This window comes from Petaurus breviceps, unplaced genomic scaffold (assembly GCF_028583685.1).
Source record: "Petaurus breviceps papuanus isolate PSGF00001 unplaced genomic scaffold, PetGlider_PUasm1.0 90865, whole genome shotgun sequence".
Classification (NCBI taxonomy): Eukaryota; Metazoa; Chordata; class Mammalia; order Diprotodontia; family Petauridae; genus Petaurus; species Petaurus breviceps.
This window is the reverse complement of record NW_027187367.1, coordinates 6,686,497-6,709,606: the sequence shown is the minus strand read 5'-3', so window position 1 is coordinate 6,709,606 and position 23,110 is coordinate 6,686,497. Positions and strand designations below refer to the sequence as shown.

The 23,110-nt window shown below is 42.8% G+C and overlaps 3 protein-coding genes and 1 long non-coding RNA gene across 11 annotated transcripts in view; 3 read left to right on the top strand and 1 right to left on the bottom strand.

Annotated features, from left to right (window-relative positions):
* Positions 1-23,110, top strand: part of TAPBP (TAP binding protein) — a 240,209-nt gene that overhangs the window by 207,166 nt on the left and 9,933 nt on the right. The window lies entirely within an intron of this gene.
* Positions 7,311-18,158, bottom strand: LOC138150063 (uncharacterized). Its single transcript, XR_011165498.1, has 3 exons — positions 17,847-18,158; positions 11,701-11,781; positions 7,311-7,895 (listed from the first exon to the last, which is right to left on the bottom strand). It is a non-coding gene; the product is annotated as an uncharacterized lncRNA (long non-coding RNA).
* Positions 15,554-17,614, top strand: SMIM40 (small integral membrane protein 40). Its single transcript, XM_069073433.1, has 2 exons — positions 15,554-16,243; positions 17,037-17,614. The coding sequence occupies exon 1, from the start codon at positions 15,968-15,970 to the stop codon at positions 16,208-16,210; it is 243 nt and encodes an 80-aa protein (XP_068929534.1). The 5' UTR covers positions 15,554-15,967; the 3' UTR covers positions 16,211-16,243; positions 17,037-17,614.
* DAXX (death domain associated protein) lies at positions 18,276-22,830 on the top strand. Of its 8 annotated transcripts, none has more exons than XM_069073431.1 (8): positions 18,276-18,313; positions 19,391-19,643; positions 19,817-20,639; positions 20,756-20,970; positions 21,145-21,376; positions 21,527-22,013; positions 22,156-22,369; positions 22,607-22,830. In XM_069073431.1, the coding sequence occupies exons 2-8, from the start codon at positions 19,437-19,439 to the stop codon at positions 22,664-22,666; spliced, it is 2,238 nt and encodes a 745-aa protein (XP_068929532.1). In that variant the 5' UTR covers positions 18,276-18,313; positions 19,391-19,436; the 3' UTR covers positions 22,667-22,830. The 8 variants fall into 8 exon arrangements, with proteins under 8 accessions (XP_068929532.1, XP_068929526.1, XP_068929531.1 ...); XM_069073425.1 differs by having other exon boundaries at positions 22,141-22,369; XM_069073430.1 differs by having other exon boundaries at positions 18,279-18,313; positions 19,421-19,643; positions 22,141-22,369.

Below are 23,110 nucleotides of genomic sequence, written 5' to 3'. Positions count from 1 at the left end.
TATGGGCATATGCTATCCTGGGACCCTAATCTACAATTGACACTACTTTGTCAGTTGTCTTGTTAATTTGTATTTACAGCTTATTCAATTAAGAAACTTCTTTTGCCATGGTATAAACACATAAGGAGACCATAAATCTGAGGGACACAAATATCCTAACTTGTGAATGTCCTGAGACATATTTAAAACTCTTCATTCTTTTATCAGACAGTCAGAACTTATGTTTTGGCTCCATGCAAGCATGAATCTGCTTGCTTTAAGGGAATAAACAACATGAATTTGTAATCACCTAACCTGTTTGCCTCTTTTAACCAAACTTTCAGGTCCATAAGGCAAACTGAGGTTAAGTAACTTGTCCAGGATCACACTGCTAGTATGTGTCAGAGGCTGGACTCATTGAGATGAATCTTTCTGATTCCAAGGCCAGGGTTTTATCCACTGTGCCACCTAGCTTCCCATATTTTTTGGATATTGATAATCTTTTAATATCATTTTTGGACATCAATAAGAGCCAAAGCCTGAACTAATCAATTAGACTGCTTTGCTTTGCTCTAAAAATGCCCTTTCCTATGCCAATAACTTGAAAGACCAGATAAGGTCAAAATGGGTATTATTCCCATTTATGACAGGATGCCTGCAATCAGAAGAGTGGGATTTCTCTTATCTTGGGGCCATACGCCATATGGGGGAAAACTCAGATATCCTGGGATTGTAATTTCCAACTGACACTACTTTGTCAATTGTCTTGTCTGACTGTATTTACAAACTTACTCAACTAAGAAACTTCCATTGTAAAAACATGTGGAGACCATAAGTCTGAGGGACATACACATCCTGGGATTGTCTTAAAACATATAAAAGAACTTTGTTATTCTTGTATCAGGCAGTCAGAACTTAGTTTCTGGCTCTGTGCAGCATGTATCTGCTAGCTTTAAGAGAATAAATTATATAAATGTATATCACCTAGCCTGTTTATATCCTTTAACCAAACTTTCAGGTAGACAATACCAAACCCTTCTTAGAAAAATTGGGGGGGGGGGGGAGATCAAGATAGCAGAGTATAAGCAGGAATTTTCTTGAGCTTGTTTTCTAACCACCTCTAATACCTGTAAAAAATTACTCTAAACAAATTTTAGTGCTACAGAACTCACAAAGTGACAGAGAGAAACAAATCTCCCACAGAAAGCAGCCTAGCAGGCCAACGGGAAGGGGTCTATTGAATGGGGCTCAGACTGGCAGCAGAGACCTTTTGGAGCAGACTTCAGGAAACTGAATCACTGCCAGCTGTGGTGGTTTCCAGACTTCTCAACACACAAATGCCAAAGAGAAAGTAAAAGGTCAGTGGGGAAACTCTGTTGATCCTGGGTGAGAGAACAGTACTGGAGGTGGTGGTGGCTGCCTCCTGAGTTCCAGGCCCACAGATCATAGGGGGACCAAGCAACTGTCCAGAGAGTAATTGCAGGACTCTCTTTGCTGGCCCTGAGGCAGGATTCTCTTGTTTTGCCCTGCTTGGATCTGGGTCGCAATCTTGGGTGGCAGTCCTGGGGTGAGGAACACTGGTATGGTAGAGCTTGTTGAGGCTGTGGAGAGGCAGTCCTCCTCATAGTTGTGAGGCAGGTGCCTAGAAGCTCTGACAACAGCTATACAAAACCCCAGAAATTTGGGACGCAGCACTCTCCATTCTGGAAACAGAGATGTACCATGGCAAAGAGATCAAAAGTCAAGCTAGCAAGATGAGCAAACAGAGGAAGTGAAATCGCACTCTAGAATCATTTTTTGGTGACATAGACAATTAAAACATAGAACTAGAAGAAGACAACAAAGTCAAAACTCCTGAATCAAAAACCTCCAAGAAAAATATGAATTGGTTACAGGCCATGGAAGAGATCAAGAAGGATTTTGAAAATCAAGTAGAAGTAGAGGAAAAATTGGGAAGAGAGATGAGAATGATGCAAGAAAATCATGAAAAATGAGTCAACAGCCTGCTAAAGGGGTCCCACCCCCCGTAACTTGGGGCGGCCAGGTAGCACAGCGAGTAAGAGCACCAGCTCCAGTGTCGGGATGACCTGGAGATCGAATCCGGGCTCAGACACTTAGCACCCACCCAGAAACACCTGGCCGTGTAACCTTGAGCAAGTTACTTAACCCCAATTGCTTAATAAAAAAAATAGACTAACTCAAATGGCAAAAGAGGTCCAAAAAAGTCATTGAGGAGAAGAATGCCTTAAAAAGTAGAACTGGCCAGATGGAAAAGGAATTTCAAAGCTCAGGGAAGAAAATAATTCCTTCAAAATTAGATTGGAGCAAATGGAAGCTAATGACCTTATCAGAAATCAAGATACTATAAAACAGATCTAAAAGGATGAAAAAATAGAAGGCAATGTGAACTATCTCATTGGAAAAATCACTGACCTGGAAAATAGCTCAAGGAGAGATCATTGAAAAATTATTTGACTACCTAAAAGCCATGATCAAAAAAAGAGGCTAGACATCATCTTTCAAGAAATTATCAAGGAAAACTGTCATTATATTCAAAACCAGAAGGCAAAATAAAAATTGAAAGAATTCACCAATTGCCTCTCGAAAAATATCCCAAAAAGAAAACTCCTAGGAATATTATAGCCAAATTCCAGTGTTCCCAGGTCAAGGAGAAAATATTACAAGCAGTCAGGAAGAAAATTTGAGTATTGTGGAAACACAATCAGGATAACACAAGATCTAGCAGCTTCTACATTAAGGGACTGAAGAGCTCAGAATATGATATTCTGGAGGTCAAAGGAACTAGGATTAAAACAAGAATCATCTACCCAGCAAAACTAAGTATAATATTTCAGGGGAAAATATGGATATTCAATGAAATAGAGGACTTTCAAGCATTCTTGATGAAAAGATCAGAGCTGAAAAGAAAATTTGACTTTCAGATACAAGAAGCAAGAGAAGCACAAAAAGGTAAAACAGGAAAGAGAAATCATAAGAAACTTATTAAAGTTGAACTATTTTCATTCCTACATGGAAAGATGATATTTGTAACTCATGAGACTTTTGTTAGTATGAGAATAGTTGAAGGGAATATATATGTGTTTATATATGTATATATACACATATGTATGTATAGGTGGGTGTATGTGTGTCTATGTGTGCACATGTATACATAGACAGAGGACAGTGTGAGTTGAATATGAAGGGATGATATCTAAAAATAAAATTAAGAGGTAAGAGAAGGATATATTGGGAGAAGAAAGGGTGAGATAGAATAGGGTAAATTATCTCACATAAAAGAGGCAAGAGAAAGCTGTTACAATGGAGGGGAAGAACAAGAAGGTGAAAGGGAATGAGTCAACACACTCAATTGGGTATCTTACCCTATAGGAAAGTGGGGGGGGGGAGGAATAAGAGGGGGGATGACAGAAGGGAGGGCAGATTGGGGGAGAGGGTAGCTAGAAGCAAACACTTTTGAAAAAGGACAGGGTCAAAGGAGGAAACAGAATAAATGGGGGCAGGAACGGAAAGAGGGAAATATAGTGTTTCACAATATGACTACTATGGAAATGTTTTGCATAACTACACATGTATAACCTATATTGAATTGCTTGTCTTCCTAGTGGGAGGGGGGGTGAGGAGGGGAGAAGGGAGAGAATCTGGAACTCAAAAGTTTTATAAACAAATGTTTAAAAAAAATTTTTTACATGCAACTGGGAAATAAGATATATAGGCAATGGGGTATAGAAATCCATCTTGCCCTACAAGAAAGTAATAGGGGGTGGTGGTGGTGGGAATATAAGAGAGGGCAGATTGGGGGAAGGGGTATTCAGTATGCTTGCCATCTTGGGGTGGGGGGTAGGGAAGAGATGGGGAGAAAATTTGCAACTTAAAATCTAGTGGAAATGAATGTTGAGATTAAAAATAAATAAATTGATTACAAAAGATAAAATTTGATACAAAGGGGTATTTTTTCCCCTATTTGACCACTTCCCTTTTTATCCTAGTGTGAAAGATGACTCACAGTGAAGTTTCCCCATTCTTAGGATCCTGTTACATTCTTATTATTTTTTCCTGTACACTTTGTAAATAAGTTCAGTTTTGCTTCCCCATACATATGGGGTCATTGTGTATTTCAAAGTGATGTAAGAGCTATTGGGCATTAATTCAATTGGTTGTATTGATTATTGAGACTAAATTAGAGGCATTTTTAGTTTGGGGAAAGGAATTTTAGTGTGAGAGATAGCAAAGGGTTAAATTTCCACAGAACTGCAAAAATTGCTGAAATAAGGCTACTAATAAAAGTACCAGAGCGTAGCCTTAGAGAGAAGTTTGGATTCCCAGTTCCCATAGAACTCTTAGATAATACTAAAAGTGAAATGATGTAAAATAAGGAACTGGCAACAGCAGGTGTATTTGACCAATTAGAAAGCAGACATTGGCCTCGAGACACTCAGGCTCAGATAAGAACACATCTACATTAGACTGGTGGGGGGAGGGGAGGTCAGTATCCTGGGGTTGCTTTTTAAAGAGGTTATACAGAACAGGTTAAAAAAAAGAGATGGATAGATAAATATGATTGTAAAATGTACAAATTAGTGTTAAAGAAATTTTCAAATTGAATTTTGTTGTATATATATTGACTTTTGAAGGAATGTGGAAAAAATGAAACTATATTTGGGTGTCTAATGATGTTTATTACGATAGCAAATTTTTCATTTGAAATCTTGGGCATTATGAAAATCTATACAGTGGTTTAAAGTTATAATTTAATTCTTGTGTAGAGTGGTTTGGAAATGTATTCACCTAAAATTGTTAATGGGATTGAAGCAAGATTTAAATACATGTTTGGGACATTGTACATTTCTAAATTGTATGATTTAGTAAAAATTATGAGCTCTGTTATTAAAATCAATTTTCTTATCTAAATGTTATTCAGAAGCTGTTAAGTAACCTAAAGTATGAACTCTGTACAATAGGATTCCTATTTCACAGATGAGAATCCTGGGGCATATATTTATATATATTAATTTGGATGTACATGAAATTTATAATGTTTTGTGAATTTATATTACTTAAGGACACCAAATTAGTTTTGAGGAATCCCCATATTTAAAGTTTTATTTATTTTTTGCAGTAAGAAACCAAAAAAACAATTAGAATATTGGCCTGGCATATTTTAAACTGACCTGATTATAATAGGTGATTTCAAAAAGCTTGTAAATTTCCTTATGAAAATGTGAATGTGAATGGGTAATTGGAATATTAAGGAAAGAAATAAATTTGTGGCTATATTTCCATTCTGAGGGCCAAGGGTATTAGAACTTAGAAATATATTGTTACATGTTCAAAAGCTACATATTGTTATTTAGCATTAAGAAAGTGATTCACTGTATCCCTCCCCCCTAAAGTTTTATTTACCTTAGTTTATTGTTCAGTAAGGGGATGGTGGTGGAATCCACATCCTAGGGATTTTTATGGGACTAATATAATTGTAAAGGTGCTTGGTACAATACCTGGTATTTTTAAAAATGCTATATGAATGTAAAGCCAAAAATTAAATTTTTTTTTCATGTTTGTTAACCTTTTGTGGAACTTTCCTTAGGTGTGAATTTATGCCAATGATTATGGGATGAATGATTCTCTGTGCAAGGTGAATTGGAAACACATTTTGTAAAATTCTTACTGAGCAAATGAGAAACCTTGGAGGAAAAAAATAAAGAAAAATATAGGGATGTGGTTTTCAAGCTTGCTTCATCTAAGGATGTATTTATGTTAATTTGAAGGTTTATGGATCACCACATTCACCATCTATGTGAGATTCCAGAATGTAATTGATTTGTAGTGATAAATTGATTGGTAATTGATTTTGGTTTCAAAGTTTAAAGTTAGGTACATGATAATTGTTTATGATATTGTTACTGATAAACAGTTGTATTTAAAAAAAGTTTCAGTAAAATTGTTTAAACTTGTAAGATTGTTAACCGAGCTATTTGGAGTTATTGCTTACATCAAGTATTTACAAAAGTATGCTTGTGAAAGGTAATTATTGGTAATTATGTGAAGAAAAGACCTGTTAAATCTCCTTGTATAAGTTTTGTCAATTATTTGGGAAAGATTTTATGACCAGAGAATTTAGGAATTGTATAGTTGTTAATGATATTGGGATAAACTGTTTTTGAAAAAGGAAAATATTCTTATGAAGAAATGTTTTATAAGATCTTTGGCATAAGATGATGGGGAACAGATTAGCAAACAAGAAAGTTAAGGAGGTTGCCCTGCCCATAGAATTTATGAAGATGTATATGTTGAATCCCCAAGTCCCTAAGATAAAAGCAATACCTGTGTTCATAGAAGCTGAAAAGGAAAATTTGATTAAGTTTGGGAAGACTGAGAACAAGATGGGAGACACAAGAGAGACAAAGAAAATTTTATAATCCAGGATGGGGAAGCAATCTCATCAGTCCTGGGAAAGGAAGCAGGGAGAGAGGGACAGCAGGTAGAGAAGTCTGTCCATTAGTGCATTAGATATTATCTCCAGTTAATTGCTTATAATCAGAATGATTTGATGAAACTGTGAGATATTGTTTTAATGTTAAAACCTAAAATTGTTAATTGATTACTGTATGTGCAAAGGGGGAGACTGGATGAAAACTTTATTCTGATAGTTCTGCTCATTCAGAACAGTCCTCTTGGGGCGGCCAGGTAGCACAGCGAGTAAGAGCACCGGCCCCAGTGTCGGGATGACCTGGGGATTGAATCCGGGCTCAGACACTTAGAACCACACCCATAAATAACTGGCTGTGTAACCTTGAGCAAGTTACTTAACCCCAATTGCTTAAAAAAAAGAACAACAGTCCTCTTGCATGTATGATGTTGTAAAACTGCCAAAGCCCCTAGAAATTCTCTATATTAGGCAAGGTCATTCAGCCTGGGAAAGGAGCTCGTTTTAGTTATGAAGCTCCTAAACAATAAACTTGACTTGTTGAGAAGCAAGTCTATGTACAAAAGATTAAAAAGGATCTCTAACAATTGGTTTTACCAGGACAAATTCAAAAATTGTGAAGGGAAAGATGTTAAAGGGAATCCATTATGTATGTGTATACTGGTAAATCTTTGTGGTATATTGCAACTCAAAGAGAGTAAATTGATGTCAAGGTAAAAAGGTTTTGGAACTATAGTGCATGTGGATGCTTTGTCCAATCAGGTCCCTATTTTTCATCTTTATGGCAAATCAATGGAAATTTAGGCATAAGGCAAATGTATGAAATTTTGCTATTTTAAGGACATTCTTCCAGAATATTTTTGAGAATAATTAGATACATAATTAATTAGCTTGTGAGGTAGGCATGAACCTCTTTGTTTATTTACTCTACGATTCCAGTACAGAACAGTTAGTAATAGAGATCAGAGGGTTGAATGGAGATTTGGTTAGAAACAGGGATTTGTAATAGTAATGGAATTTAAAGATCCCCCTGTATTGGCTTGGTTTTTGGGTTGAATGTTGAAACCCAGAGCTTGTGAATCCCACTTGTGGGATGGACTTGTTGACATAAAAAGAAAGGGCAGAACTGGGAGGAGCTGGTGCCATGGATTTAGAGAAGGCCCAAGCAGAGAGAGAGGCAGAAGAGCTTTTGGGAGCAGCATCGTGGATGATTGCTGAGGGCCAGTTCGAGCTACCCAGGACTTTTGAGAGCTGCCAAGGACTGAGAAGACATGGCTGTTATGCTGGTATTTTGTCTGCTTTGATATTGTTTTGCTAGATTCGTTCACTGGTGAAAGACAGTGCTGCTGTTGCTGAGGTTCTGGAACCTTGCTGTTGGTTCAGAAGCCCTGAAGAAGGATTTTCTTGTTGTACGTTTACAGAAATCCTGGAAGAGGGTCTTGCTGATATTTTCAGGGGTCCTGAGATTGTTCTGCAGGCAGAGAGTGAATTGATGAGGACACTGGCAATGTATATTGTGGCTTTGTTGAGCTTTGTCTCCACAGGAACAGAGATTGCTGAGAACTTGCCTGGGGTCATGATGAAGAAAAGACCTCTCTTTGGGTATTAAATGATGTGATGATATCTTAACCTTGCAGTAGCTCAGGGGTAGATGGCCTTTGTGCTCTCCACTACCCCTTTTGAGAAGGTGCTTGGTGTTAACTGATGATAATTGTAATTCAGTTGTGATCCAAGGGTGGGAAACTTGACTCTTTTTTTGTGCTCTATGATTGACCAAATGAACATACTTTATTTATGATTGGAAACTAATCTTAATCTCCATTTGAGAAGAGAGACTTTGTGATTGACTCAATGAATGTACTGTCCAGGGGTGGAGTAGTACTTGGAAATTATTGAATCACACTTGGTGAATGCTGTATTTTGATTTTCTCTGTTCTGTGAATGTTTTGCTTAATTTGTCACTGAATAAAATGGAGAGTTACTATGCTGGTATTCTGAACCTTGGAAGTTGCCTTTGCTTGGCATTACAGGATTACAGTGTGAGTTCAGATTAAGCATAGTCCCAGGAAGATAGGGAAGCTTGGGAAGTAGATGCAAATCTATTAGAGCAAAGATATAAAAGAAAGGGGGGATTGTGGGGGATAACTTGCAGTGAAGTTTCCCCATTCTGAATGTCTTATATACATTCATATTACTTCCTTATATTTTGTAACTAAGTTCAGTATCGTTTCCCCATATGTATATGCAGGTCATTGTGTATTTCAAGGTAACGTAAGAGCTATTGAGTATTAATACAATTGATTGGATTAACTATTGAGAACAAATTAGAAGTGTTTTTAGTTTGGGGAAAGGAATGGTAGTGTGAGAGGTAGCAAAGGGTTAAGTTTCTATAGAACTGTAAGAATTGCTGAAACGAGACTACTGATAAAAAATACCAGACAGTAGCCTTGGGAAGAAGTTGGGTTCCCAGTTCCCAGCAAACTCCTAGATAATGCTAAAAATGAAACAATGTAGAATAAAAAGAGCTGGCAGTAGCAGGTATATTTGACCAATCAGAAAGCAGACAGCGGCCTTGGGACGCTCAGGCCCAGATAAGGACACATCTAGGTTGGACTGAAGGGGGTTCAGTATTCTGAGGTTGTTATTCCGCTTGAGTAGTGGACCTCATGTATTATGTATGTTATCTAACAAAATCAGAGCCTCATTAGTAATAATTAGGTTAATGAATGGAGAGGGCTTTGCGCTGATTGGTTGGCATTAATAAGAAGACTGTGAACTTGCCTTACCAACCAATGGTAAGGTGGGACAGTGGAGAAGGTGTGGAATTCCCATGTTAGGGCTTTATAATGTTGCTTTTGCTTTCTGTAGTGCTCTCCTCCCTTCTAACTTTCTTATTAGATTTGGGGATGCCCTTTCTCAAGAAAGATAGTAATGAAGTTTCTGCTTCTACTTTGAGAAGTCTCCGAGTCATTTTGGGTGAGTAGTCTTCTGACCCATACAGAAGGAAAGAAGGAAGGAAAGAAGGAAGGAAGGAAGAAGTGTAGAGGTCAGGGAACCATAAAATATTGAGGTTTAAGGTTTAGGAGTGCTTGAGACCCCAAAATACCAACACACCAGGTCCTGCTGAATGAATCTGATTCAAGTTTTCTCTCAGCTAAAGTAAAGCAAAGTTTATTAAAGGTTCACCATAATGGGTAGACTCTTAAGGAGCCTTGGTATATGTGACGCTTGTATGGACAAGCAGGCCAGAATAATCTAACACAGAGTGAGTCTATGCTAGATAATTCTCCTTAGAAATTCATTAGCTATGTGGCCTTGGACAAGTCACAACTTCTATCTGCCTGTTTCCTCAGCTATAAAATGGGAATAATAAGAGCACCTACCTCATAGAGTTGTTGTGAGAGTCAAATGACATAATAAATACTGACACATCGGGTCCTGCTGAATTAATTTGACTCAAGCTTTCTCTCAGTCAAAATAAAACAAAGTTTATTAAAGATTCGCCATAATGGGTAGATTCTTGAGGAACCTAAGTATTTGTGATGCTTGTGTTGACAAGCAGGCCAGAATAATCTGACACAGAGTGAGTCTGGGCTAGATTGAATCTCAGCACCTTCATAAAGGCGAGATGGATCGTATATATGGAAAGACTGTGGAAGGAATCTAGGGGTGGTCTAGAGGAGGGATTTAGGGAGGGTCTTGAGGAAGAGTCTAAGGAGGATCTTGAGGAACTGAGGTCAGACTCTGAGAATGGGACTAAGGGTGGGAAGTAGCTGAAGGCTACCTGGAGATGACAAAGTGAGGAGCAGCTGAACAATTGGAGGGCTAGGCTAAGCTAAGACTAACAGAGATTTGGGCCTAGCTATAATGAAAGGTTTATAGCTTTGGGAAAATGCCTCATCAAATGGAAAGATTCAAGGGGGTTCCCAGAGCCTAAACTCCATCAAAGATATTAGAATGCTTTGCCATTTCCTTCTCCAACGTGTCCCCATTTTACAAATGAGGAAGCTTGGCAAATAGGAGTTAAGTGATTTCCCTAGAGTCACACAGCTAGTAAATGTCTGAGACCAGATTTGAATTCCAATCTTCCTGATTCCAGGCCCAGTGCTCTATCCACTACACCACCTTGCTGACACTTGGCACATAGTAGGTACTTAACAAATGCTTACTGCCTTCCTTTATCTTTTCCCTAAACATGGCTTTAGCTGCCATGTGCTCACAGCTTGCCATTTCTGCCTAGGTAAGAGAAGGCACGAATCCTGTACCAACCCCTCCAGAAAGGCTTGAAGATTCCTACTGTTCACAGCAAATTGGAAGAGATAGATCCAGGGAGGTTCACTTCCTTTTAAGAAAGCACTGAGTCAGCAGCACTTCATGGTCAGGGTCCAAGAATTGCTTTGTCATCCACAAGTTCTTCAGTACTGAAGTGATTTCCAATCCAACCCATGCTAAAAAATTTCCATTGTCTAGCTGTTCCTTTTTCCCCCTTTCTCCTCTGTGTGATACTTCTCCACTCACCAACATGGGACGGGTGTCCCCTCTATCTCACCCCCACACCCCCAGTGAAGTCTTGCTTCTGTTTTCTTTAGGAACACTTCATTCTCTCTATCAACCTTGAGGGTGCAAAGGCACCGCCTCTAGTCCCTTCACTTTCTCCTCTATGTTAGGTCAATCTATATTTAGAACAGAGGTAACAGTCATTCAGGGCAACTAGGCAGCACAGTGGTTAGAGTGCTGGGCCTGAGGTCAGGAAGGTTCAACTTTATGAGTTCAAATCTGGCCTCAGACACTTACTATTGTGTGACCCTGGGCAAGTCACTTAACCTCAGTTTTCTCATATGTAAAATGAGCTGGAGAAGCAAAGGGCAAACCACTTCAGTATTTTTGACAAGAAAACCCCACGTATTTGTGTACCCAACTGCGTGTGTCCATATATATTGTTTCCTCCTTAGAGGAATTCGGATAAGAGGAAGTTCAAGTCATGCCTACTAGAGTTCCTTCCTTTTCCCATCAACTCCCTGCTCTTTGTTGTATAGACTTTCTTTTTTTTTTTTTGTCTTTTTGGAGAGCAATTGGTTACACAGCTAGTTTTTTTGTGTGGGTATTAAATGTCTGAGGCCAGAACTGAACTCAGGTCCTCCTGACTCTGTGCTTTACTCACTGCACCACCTAGCCACCCTGTTGTATAGACTTCTACACCACAGTCATGCAAGATAATCTGTCATTCTTCTCTCCCTCCCCTCCATTCCCCCTTCCCCCCAATTACTCTTCCTTACCCTTTCCATCCTTCTTTTAAGGTCATAAAAACATAACAGGATCACTCTTAGGCCTTCTGTTTAATCAGACTCCTATAATCCCTGATGATGAAAAAGACAGACACAACTGAAAAACAATAGAAAACAATTGTTCCATTGGCAAAAAAAAATAAACATATCACACTCAAAGCAAGTCACTGCATGATTTCTCCCATCACACCTGGATCAACAACAATTTCACAACCACATCCACTTCCCCTTCAGCCTTTTGTCAACTTCCTGTTTCAACAATTTAACACATTCACCAAACTACTTTATTAAACTGATTTACCATTTAATTGTTCTATTTACTTTTTCTCACTTACCTGGCCAGGCCAAGGACTTTCTCCTTTCCTTTTTGAATTTACCTCTTTAGGCTCAACACACTAATCCTCCTTAATCTTTTTATATCCTCATTAATTATCCTTAAAGCTAATTATCTTTCTTTCTTTTATTTTTGCTTTTTGGAGGGCAGTTGGGGTTCAGTGACTTGCCCATGGTCACATGGCTAGTTTTTGTGAGCTAATTATCTTTCAACCTAGAAGCAGAATCTGGACCATTCTCTAGGTGAGGAGATTGTTCTTCAAATTTTCTCCATTATCTTTGAATTTTTCTCCTCTTCAAAGTCAATCTCTAACTTTCTTCACTAATCCAAACACTTCCAAGTCACCTAAACAATTTCATTTTCCTTCTAATCCATCTTAAATTCTTCTTTATTGTTGTGTTGCTTCTTCCATAACTTTCTTCCATAGAAGCCAGAAGCAGGAAGACATTAGAAGACATAGAACAATGAGCACAAAGGAAATATGCCCTACATGCCTGAGAGATGTATCATGGATAGAGTGGTTGTCAGGTGAGTTTGGAGGGACCCTGAACCTATGGTGAGTTATGATGACAGAGAAAAAATTGGAAAGACCCTCTGGTGACCATCAGAAGTAGATGTTCATTTGGTGACTAATTGAGAGATAAAGGCCATCTCCATGGAAACCTGAGTTAAGGTCAGTGAAAAGATAGATAGATGGATGGATAGATGAATGGATAGATAGACAGATGAACAGACAAAGCATTTATTAAGTGCTCAATATGTGCCATACATTTTTTTAAGTGCTAGGAATACAAAAATAAGCAAGCAAGACAGTCTCTTCCCTAAAAGGGGAGAAACAACACATACAGAAGAGCTGAAAGAAGGGAAGAGGTCATCTAGATAGCACAGTGGGTCTGCAGTCAGGAAGCCTTGTCTTCCTGAGTTTAAATCTGATAGCTGAACCTACAACCATGGGTAAGTAATTTTAATTCTGTGAGAAGGAAAGGCAAACCACTCCAGTAACTTTGCTAAGAAAACCCCAAATTCAGTCACAAAGTCAGACAGGACTGAAATGACTGAACAATAACAACAAAAGAAAGGAGGGCAGTGAAATGTATGGTGGCATGATTTGGAAATGGTGGCCAGGAAATGTTGGGTGACTTTTTACCCTTTGTTCCTTTTACTCTAAAAATAAAATCCAAAAATATGTCCTCTCTAAAGTTCACTTGGGTCACTGGCAATATCCAGTTGATGACAGGGAGGGGGAAACAGAGGATTTGTGAAATAGGCAGGAGTTTTGAAATAAGCATAAAAGTAACCTTGCCTTTTATATTCTCACTTAATTCAGTAAATGTGTCCTAAGCTATTTATTATTTGAATGCGTTTTTCTTTGGGTCAAGAATTTGGGAAGGGGTAGAAAATGGAGGTATGAGACAATTTTTGAGAAATGTATGAAATACTGTAGACTGATGATTTTTATTTTTAAACTCTAGATAAAACTCAACAGAACTCAAGTGGGCACTGGGGAAGTTCATAGTGCTTTCTAGAGCATGTGAAGAATCTAGGCTGGCAACCTATATTTTTGCATAGACCTGGGATTAGTAGCCTCGGATTGGAGGCTTACCTAGTGGCATGCACTGTGATTGTACTGTTGTAGTTGAAATTAAGGTAAAACGAGGCATAAAGGTCTGAGCACAATCAATTTATCAGTAGAATTTACCAATAAATAGGATCTTAGCTTCCTCAGAAAAGCTAAGACCACAAGATAAGGTGAGCTAGACTTTTTATAGTTTTTACAGCAATTCCTTCTTATAGTCTGGCAAGCACAGACCAACAAAAAGTACTTTATAGGTGGGCTACAAGTTATGCTTGGTTACAAAGCTTAAAGAAAACAATGATTGGTAGCATCACTGATGTGGGAAACAATATGATTGGCTGGAAATCTGAAATGAGGGGCTAGTTAACAAGCCTTAATGGATTTATGGAGCCTACCTACATCCTTCAGGGCTTGTTAGTGGAGCAAAGAGAATAGACTTCCTAGTGCCCACTTGAAACTTAACAAGGCTTGTTACTCAATAACAGGACTCCTTTAATTGTGCCTGGGCAGTAAAATGTGTAGAGATAATATATTTCTTTGAATTAAGGTGATTTATGGAACAACTTAGCTCAGAGAAGAAAATTGAACTTCTGAACCTATGGAACTTCTTAATTTAGAGACAAAGGGTATTAGGAAGTTATACAAAATACAAAATAAAATCAACCACAAATAGAATTACAAAAATAGAATTGAGAAGTGGAATCAATTTGATTTTCTTGGCACATAAAGTAGTCACAACACCTCTGGAAGGCAATGGACTTTAATGCCCACTTACCTATCATTCTTCCTTCAGGGCCTTGGAAAGGGAAGGTGCTATGACAGAGAAGATTACTTGTACTAGTGCACGTATGTAGGACACGATTGAAATTTCTAACATCTCTTTCCTTTTTCCTTCTCCCCCCAAAAGAAAAGATGTATTAATATTGGCTTTAGAATGAAAAAACTATTTTTGATTAAGTATTAATTTATTGATACCAAGGTTAAATTACCCCCAAAATAACTTTTCAGAATTATTAGCATTAACAGTGTCAGATCATTAACAATTTTGTAAACTAGCAAACTCATTGTGTGACCTTGAACAAGTCACATCCGCTCAGTGAACCTAAATTTCCTCCTTTTTAAAGGATGGTCTTGCACTAGATTATTGCTAAAGTCTTTTCCAGCTCTGACATTCTATAAGTTTGTGTCTATGAAAACTAGTACCCTAGCATTCTCAAATTCAAGAAGAAATTTAGATCTGTAGGAACACCTACACAAAGGAAGGAAGAGGATTCAATGCTTCCTTTACTCACAGACTTCTTTTGGCAGATTTTTTATTTAGAAGTTGGTGGATATTTTTGAGATAATGGCAGGAAAGAGGGATGGTGTAGGGGCCCCATTTGCCTATCTCAGACTCTAGAGTAAGGATTTTTCTGAGCAGGTAGTACCAAAGGGCTCCACAGTCAGTGTGGTGTCAGTGGAGGTGCCCCTTGGACCCTGGGCATTTGGGATTGTTTTCATATCAGAATGATATGAAAGTCTTTTGTTCCTGGAGGCATGACAAATGCAGCCAGACTTTGGAATCAGGAAAAGAGTGATGGACAGAGTAGGCATAAGGTTGGGTACGAAGGTTGTGAGGCACACATAGCTAAGGGGTAACTCAAGATTCCTGGTTAGTGGTAGTCTGGTTCTTCCTTCAAAGAATCTTCATGAAGTTATCTTGAGGTATAGCAGCATTTGCTGGGCTCTGAGGGTCAGTGACTTATAGAATTCATAGTTGGTCAATTCTGTCTGCCAAGAGGGTTCATGTTCTTTGATGCCTCCCTGCTACATGTATTGCCTGCTACTGGTCTAGTCTCTTTGATCTGAGCTGGATGAACTCTCTATTACTGATCCAACAATATCTTTACAATAGTTAACAGGTAGAACGATTCTTTCTTACAGGCTTGGATCAAACTTGAATTCTCAGGATTGTAGCTCTTCTACAACTAGAGTCCCAGGTCTATTTTCATTCTTTCCTTCAAACACAGGCTTTTCCTGTATAGTGTCATTCATCTGTCTTCATTCAATGATCGGTCCAAAAATTCTTTCAAATTAATTAATATACCTGGTTTACACTTGCAATTTAATGATTCAATCTAATCGTCTACTCCTATGATTACATACTAATATATGTAAATCACTTTGAAAACTTTAAAGGGCTATATGTTATGACAGTTATTATTTGTCTCTGGAGAATTAGGTCACAGAGGGCAGATGCAGCAAGAAAACTCCTTCCCCCCTAAATTACCACTAATCCAAGTACTGCTGAGCCAGTGTCTCCATCCCATTCAGCTTGATCTGCTCAGCTGTTAGGCTTTCAAGTCAGGATGGCAGAGGAGGAGGGTGATGGGGATGAGGGAGATGTGTTCTTGGCATTTGCCCAGGGTCCTACTCCGAACAGGGGTCCTTTTCTTCGGGCCCTAGACAGGGCCTTTTTCATTTTTCTTGCCCTCTTCCTGGCAATGCTGATGCTAGAGGCTGCCTACAAGTTGCTGTGGCCAATACCCTGGGCACACCTGTGGGGCTGGCTGCTTGGAACACCTCAAAGAGAAGAGGAACTGGAGCTGTGATCACTGATTGCCTCCCTCCCCCCCCCAACTCAGGTGAGAAATATGCCAAGAGATTGAGATGGGCACTAAGGAACTTTCCTGGGAATGTGGGACGAATCATGTGAGACAGCAGTGAAGGAGTAGAGAGTGGTAGATGGCATCTGAGTGATAGGAAAAGAAGAGAGAAGAGGGAGTTCATGGCGAATGGCTCCAATCTCTCTGGTAAAATATGAGGCAAGTTTCTCAGCTGAGAGGGTGAGGGAGGGGAGGGCCATGGGGAAGTTCCAAAGATGAGAAGGTTTGAAAGAGCCCTCAGTCTTTGCAGACAAGCTGGGGGTCCCTCATGGAAAGGGAGATAATAATAACTAGTATTTATATAGCACTTTAAAGTTTACAAAGTGCTTTGCAAATGTTATCTCATTTGTTCCTGATCATACCCCCTGGGAGGTAGTAGGTTCTATTATAATCCCTATTTTAAGGGGGAGGAAACTGAGACAAGTGGATATTAAATAACTTGCCCAAGGTCACACAGCAGATAAGCATCTGGGGCAGGATCTGAACTCAGGTTTTGCTGATTTCAGGCCCAGCATTAGGTCCACTGCGACACCTAGCTTCCTCGGATGATCTAGGTCACCTGCTATTTTATAAGGGGGGAAATTAAGTCCCAAAGAGGGGAAGATACTCGAGCTGAACCGTGACTAGAACCCAGGTCTTCTGAATCCTATTCCTGGGCTTCTCCGTTGCTAGGACACCTGAAGGAAGAGGGGAGATACCCAGGCTCGGTGGAAGGAAGGAGAGGGGACGGCCCGGTGTCCCCAGTCTTGTTAACCCTGCTTTCTCCCCCCAGGGACCAGAACATGCCCCAGGACCAGCCCTGTGTCTCTTCCTGGCCTCCCCTCTCCTCCCAATAAAGCTGAGGATCAGTGAGAAGCGTCGGCCTCCGCTTCTTTCCTCTTCCCTCCCTCCCCTCCTCGGCCGTAACCGCTCGGCCACCCCTCATTCCGACCACCCCTCACTCCGAACAGGAAGGCACTATTGGCCTTTTAAAAGCCTAGTTTCCAGTCGAAGACGCCGAACGCTCCTCACCTCCCCCAGCATCACTAAGTGCTAGGGTGCCACTGGCCACTCCCACAGGGCGGCCGCCCCCCGGGAACCCCAAGAAGAAGAGGGAATCCGAAGCAAGAGCTCCCCGCCCCCACCCCGCAAGGCTAGAGAGGCGTGCATCCCCACGACCTGGAGGCCGCCATCTTGCCGTACGGCGGGCAAGCCAAGGAGTAGGGTGTTTGGGATAGCTCTCTAGTCACTGGTTACCACGGCGACCTTTGAGTGCACAGACATTAAGAATCGGCGTTTGGTACATCGGCGACCCGAAGGTTTGAGCCTGGTATTATTTGCATAAGACTCCTGATTGGTGGAGAGAATGATTACTTACGTGCACACATTCCGTACGTACAGAAATAATCCCGTTTCGTAGAACCTGTAGTCCCTAGACCAATTCCCAGCCCGGGCTAGAGACAGAGAGGCGGCCTGGAAGGTCAGAGTGGTCGGGGCACGCATCAAATGAGGCAGTCAGGGTCAGATATCAATATAAGCCTTGAAAGAAAACTTTCTCTTCGTAGTTCGCCCAAGTTCTTCTTGTGGGCCTAGGATAGCTTACCTTATATTCCAATAGGATGGAAGGTTTCTCCCCACAACGGATCGAATTGTCCACTAATGTGATCTCCCCGCACCCTCCCAGCCGCCAATACTAGTTTGGGAGCTCTACAGGGCAAACGATAGGGGAAGGGCAAAGGGGACGCCGATCTCTGATTGGTAGAGCAAGGGCTCCATCTCGTGACTAGAGATTGACAAATCCCCCGGAGGTATATATTCCCCTCGCCGTCTTTCCCCGATTAGATTAGGTTTCCTCAGTCCTGATAGATGCCGTACGGCAACATGGCCTCCCCCTTTTTCCCTTTGGCACTTCCGAGTCCCCCGCCTCAGAGAAGCCCTCCCACCAGAGGCATTTGGTCTGAGTGGGCCAATAGAACCACTGGGCGACTTGCCGTCCGCCTCCCGTAGAAAGACAGGGCAGGTAGCTTGTGTGTCGTCACTTCCTATATCCCTCTGGCCGACTCCATTAGGGTAGGATGGCGGCGCCCAGGGACGCGTCGGGAGGGGTTGGGGCATGATCGCTTCCGTTTCTGTGCGCTGACTGATGCGGGAGGGGGCCGGAGAGTGAGAGAGAGAGAGGGAGAGGGAGAGGGAGAGCTAAGGGTGACCGAGCGGGGGGCTAGGGGGAGGGGGGAGGGACGGACAGCGACGGTGGAGGCGGCGGCCGCGGCGTAGGGACTGTTTCTGAGGTGGGGGCCGTACGAGGCGGGCGGGAGGAGGGAAGAGTCTGAGGGGAGGACCCGGTGACTAGGCTGGGGAGAGGGGGAAGGCAGCCGGAGACCCTCCCTAGAGGAGGGAGCGCGCGCGCGCACGGGTGCGCGCGCATGTGTGTGTGAGTGTATGAGAGTGTGAGTGCGAGAATGGGGGGCGGGGGGAGGGAAGCCCCTTGGGGAGGCGGGGCTCAGCTGGGGGCTTCTGGGGTCTGGCCAGGTGGCCGTGAGAGGGGACCATGAGGAAAGGAGGAAGTGGGGAGGAGGCGCAGGAGAGGAAGCGTCTGCCGGGCCCATGCCCAGGGAAAGCCCCGGACTGATGTGCTAGTGACAGCTCCGAAGGGAGAAGCGGAGGACAGGCAGGCATACGGAGCGGTTGTGGGTGAATGAAGATTTGGGGTGTGGAGAAGAGGGAATTGGTTCCTTAATGGGTGTGAGATGGACAGTATGGAGGGCAGGGGTGTCAGCCGTGGTGGTGGCCAAGATAGTGCTGATGTTTTAAGAAAGAATAAGATCTTGGTATCGGGGAATAGAGAAGATGGGACCGGAAGTGGAGGGGAGATGATTGTGGAATGGAGCCAAATGGGTGGGACTTGAGAGTTTTAGGGTGGGGAGGAGGTTGGGAACCTTGGAGAAAGCTTGTGGAGTAATCCTTGTCTCAGAGGACAAGACACTCTGAGATGACAGGGAGGTCACAGATAAGTCCTTGGGTGGGAAATGGTAAGGGGGGGAGGGGGAACAGGCATTGATTGAGTAACATGACACTGATGCTAGAAGGTGTGAGAATGGGGGGGATGTCCTGGAGGGGCTGTCTCTGAGGCCCCATCCCCCCCAGCAGGATTCCTGAAATCCCCAACACCCCCACCAGGGGCTTCGCTCCCCCCATGGCTGCCGCTAACAGCATTATCGTGCTGGATGATGATGATGAGGATGAAGCAGCTGCCCAGCCAGGGCCTTCCTCTCCACCCCCAAATCGGGCCCAACCCCTGGCAGCAGCCTCTGATTCCCTCCAGTCCAGTGGGGAAGGCAGCAGCAGTAGTGGGGGCAGCAAGAAATGCTACCAGCTGGAGAATGAGAAGCTGTTTGAAGAGGTGAGCTGCAGGGGAGAAGGTTCTTATGCGTCAGGGAAGGGGAGCCAAAGAAGCTGTCCTTAATCGGTTTGTCCTACTAACCCCACCTTTCTCTGTCTTTCTCAACCTTCTCCCTTGTCTCTTTCCTCCAATCCCTTGGACTTCTCCCTTCACCTTCCCCCACCCCACCCCAGTTTCTTGATCTATGTAAGAAGCAAACTGGAGAACACCCTGAGGTCGTCCCATACCTCTGTAACAGAAGGCAACGTGCTCGCCCTACGTTCCTGGCCTCAGCTGAGCTCCGAAATGTGCTCTCTCGGGTCCTCTCTCGTGCCCAAACCCGGCCTACCAAGCTCTATGTCTTCATTAATGAGCTTTGTACACTGCTTAAAGCCCACTCAATCAAGAGGAAGGTACCCCTGACTCCTGCTTCCACTGAGCCCCCTGGGGATGCACCTCCTGCCAATCCTTCCTCTAACCCTGCCCCTACTGAAGAAACTGCTCCTGGCTCCCCACGACCTCGGGGTTCACGAAGACAGATCCAACGCTTAGAGCAGCTGCTGGCATTGTATGTAGGAGAGATAAAACGACTACAGGAAAAGGAGCTGGACCTATCAGAGCTAGATGACCCAGACTCTGCATATTTGCAGGAGGGGCGGCTGAAACGTAAGCTGCTAGGACTCTTTGGGCGGCTGTGTGAGTTGAAAGCATGTAGCTCACTGACAGGCCGTGTGACTGAGCAACGGATACCTTATCGGGGCACTCGATACCCTGAGGTCAACCGCCGTGTGGAGCGTCTCATCAACAGGCCTGGCCCAGACACCTTTCCGGACTACGGAGATGTCCTTCGGGCTGTGGAAAAGGCAGCCACAAGACATGGCCTCTGCCTCCCAAGGAGACAACTCCAGCTCCTTGCTCAGGATGCCTTTCGGGATGTTGGCACCAAATTACAGGAGCGGCGCCATCTTGATCTTGTCTACAACTTTGGCTGTCACCTCACAGATGACTATAGGCCAGGTATAGGGAGTGGGGCCACACACACTAGACCTGTGGGGAGGGTGTTACTCCTTAGGTTTTGGAGCTAGGAGTTCTGGTTCCATGTCTTCACACTGCACACCTCCCTCCTACCTCAGGCATTGACCCTGCATTGTCAGACCCTGTCCTGGCCCGTAGGCTTCGGGAGAACAGAAGCTTGGCAATCAGTCGACTGGATGAAGTGATCTCCAAATATGCAATGATGCAAGATGAGAGTGAAGAGGGTGAGAGGCAGAGAAGGAGAGCCCGGTTTTCCCAAGGAAACTCTCCTCACAATGAAGACCTTCCAGCAGCATCCACAGACTCGGGAGAGGTATGGAAGAAGGACAGGGGATGCCAGATCAGATATTCCTGGTGGGCAGAATCCTGCCCGGGCCTTATACTGGGTCTCTGTGGGGAAGAGAATAACTAGTTGTGGGAGGTGAAGTACTCAGGAGAATAAAGATTTGGGAGAATGGTTTCATTAGAGGTTTTCCCTTCCTTGCAGGGCCCTAGTGGGAAAATGTCCACATCCTGCCCCACTGTCTCCAAGATCGAGACTGATGAGGATGAGGACGATGATGATGACGAAGAAGAAGAAGAAGAGGATGATGATGATGATGATGAAGAGGAGGAGGAAGAGGAAGAAGATGATGAAGAAAATGAAGATGAGGAACTCACAGATTCAGAGGAAGAGATGGAAGAGTGCCAGGAGGGCCCAGGGGAGGAAGATGAGCCAGGTATTATGTGAGGATGAGGGATTTTAGTACCATTCCCAAGTTGTTTTCTCCCTCCATATTCAGTTTCCCATCTTACTCTCCCATTTTCTTCCTACTATTGATCACTTTCCACACTAACCCTGCCTCCTGTTTGTTTTTTACAACTTCCAGGTAAGAAATATGTAGCTTCTCAGTCTCCATCACAGAGGACTGCTGAGCAGGAGCTGGAGCCTGAACAAGGGAGCAATAGCAGCAGCTCTTCATTGGAGGACGATGAAGCAGGAATGTCAGGGTCATACTCCCTACCTCAAAGGAAGGAATCTGTTCCCACTTGCCTTGCGAATGAAGACAATGGGGAACAGCTCCCATCAGAAGAGTTGTCCCAAGATGTTGAAAGCCCAGCCTCCCAACTATTTGAGTTGGTGATTGAAGCCTTACCCTTGGACACAGTCCCATCTCCTGAGGATAGGGACCTCCCTTCTCCCAAGAAGTGCCCAGTACCTCCCCTCCCCACCAGCCTCCTGGAGAATGGGGCAGCCACTGTTACCTCTACTTCCTTCAATGGTGGGGTGTCTCCTAACACCCTGAGGGTTCCTAGTCCCCCCCTCAAGAAGTCTCGGACAGAAGATATGGCAGAAACGGAACTAATTGGGCGCAGGTAACATGGATAGGAGGATTTGGGTGGGAGTGGGGGTGCTTCTTGTCCGTGAAGTGGTTTTTTTAGAGTATAAACTACATGGGATTTGGAAAATGGGATTTTTCAAGAAGTACTAATACTTACTCAGTTGCTGTTTCCCCAGCTGCATTGAAGTGAACGTTGCAGATGAACAAGAGAATGGGAAGAGGTGTCACTTCCGCAGTGCCCCCTCCCCCTTGCCTTCTTCCCTGGTTCCAGTTGCTGACTCTTCCACTCGAGCAGATTCGCCCAGCCATGGCTTGGTTACCAGCTCTAGGTGTAGCCCTCCACCATCCAGGCCCCCTAGACCACAAGCTCCCAGGCCTGCAGCCTGCAAGGTCAGAAATGGGGATTAGGGAGGGGTGCTGATCTTTTTTGCCTTTTTTGTCCACTATTCTCATTATTCTGATTTTGCTGCAGTCAGTTTATTATTCCTCTTTTGAGCTGTTTTCTCATTTGTAAAATGAGGAATATTGAACTCAATGACTGCTTTTAGATCTGTGATCCTTTGATAGAACTTCCCTCCCCTATCTGTCTCCTCCAACCTCTCCCCAATTCTTTTTCCTCTTCCCCAGATGAGTGTGGCAACACAATGTGACCCTGAAGAGATCATCATCCTCTCAGACTCTGACTAGCTGTCTGGCTTTTCCCTGCCCTCACTTCCCATGGTTTTGGTTTTTTTGGGGGGGGGAGGGAGGAGGGAGCTGAGCTGTACCCTTTTTGTTGGTGTTTTGAAAATAATAAAAACTTTAAAGGTTTATAAAAATGAAACTAAATAAAGTTCTTTTTCTTACAGTAATTTATTCTCAATTCTGTCCTTCTCGTACCTCCTTCACGGTTTCCTTGACACTGGGCAGCTCACACCTCTTTCTTAAACCCACCCCATAATTTTCTTCTTAGATCCTTTCAGAAAGGGAATATTTCGTTTTTTGGCTTTATATCCTCCCAATGTAACGAGAGCTAATACCTCTTGCTTACTTGATTGACTACTTTGCCTACTGACTAACTCTCTTCCTGTCTTCCTGGTCCAGTCTTCCACCATTTACACACAATGACCTCGTTCTCCACACTGGACACTT

What these genes read in the sequence shown, in the direction of transcription:
- SMIM40 (XM_069073433.1), top strand. Translation starts at nt 15,968, where the DNA reads ATGGCAGAGGAGGAGGGTGATGGGGATGAGGGAGATGTGTTCTTGGCA.
- DAXX (XM_069073425.1), top strand. Translation starts at nt 19,437, where the DNA reads ATGGCTGCCGCTAACAGCATTATCGTGCTGGATGATGATGATGAGGAT. An exon ending in CATCCACAGACTCGGGAGAG is followed by an intron (nt 20,971 to 21,144) that starts GTATGGAAGAAG and finishes CCTTCCTTGCAG; the next exon opens with GGCCCTAGTGGGAAAATGTC. An exon ending in AGGGGAGGAAGATGAGCCAG is followed by an intron (nt 21,377 to 21,526) that starts GTATTATGTGAG and finishes TACAACTTCCAG; the next exon opens with GTAAGAAATATGTAGCTTCT.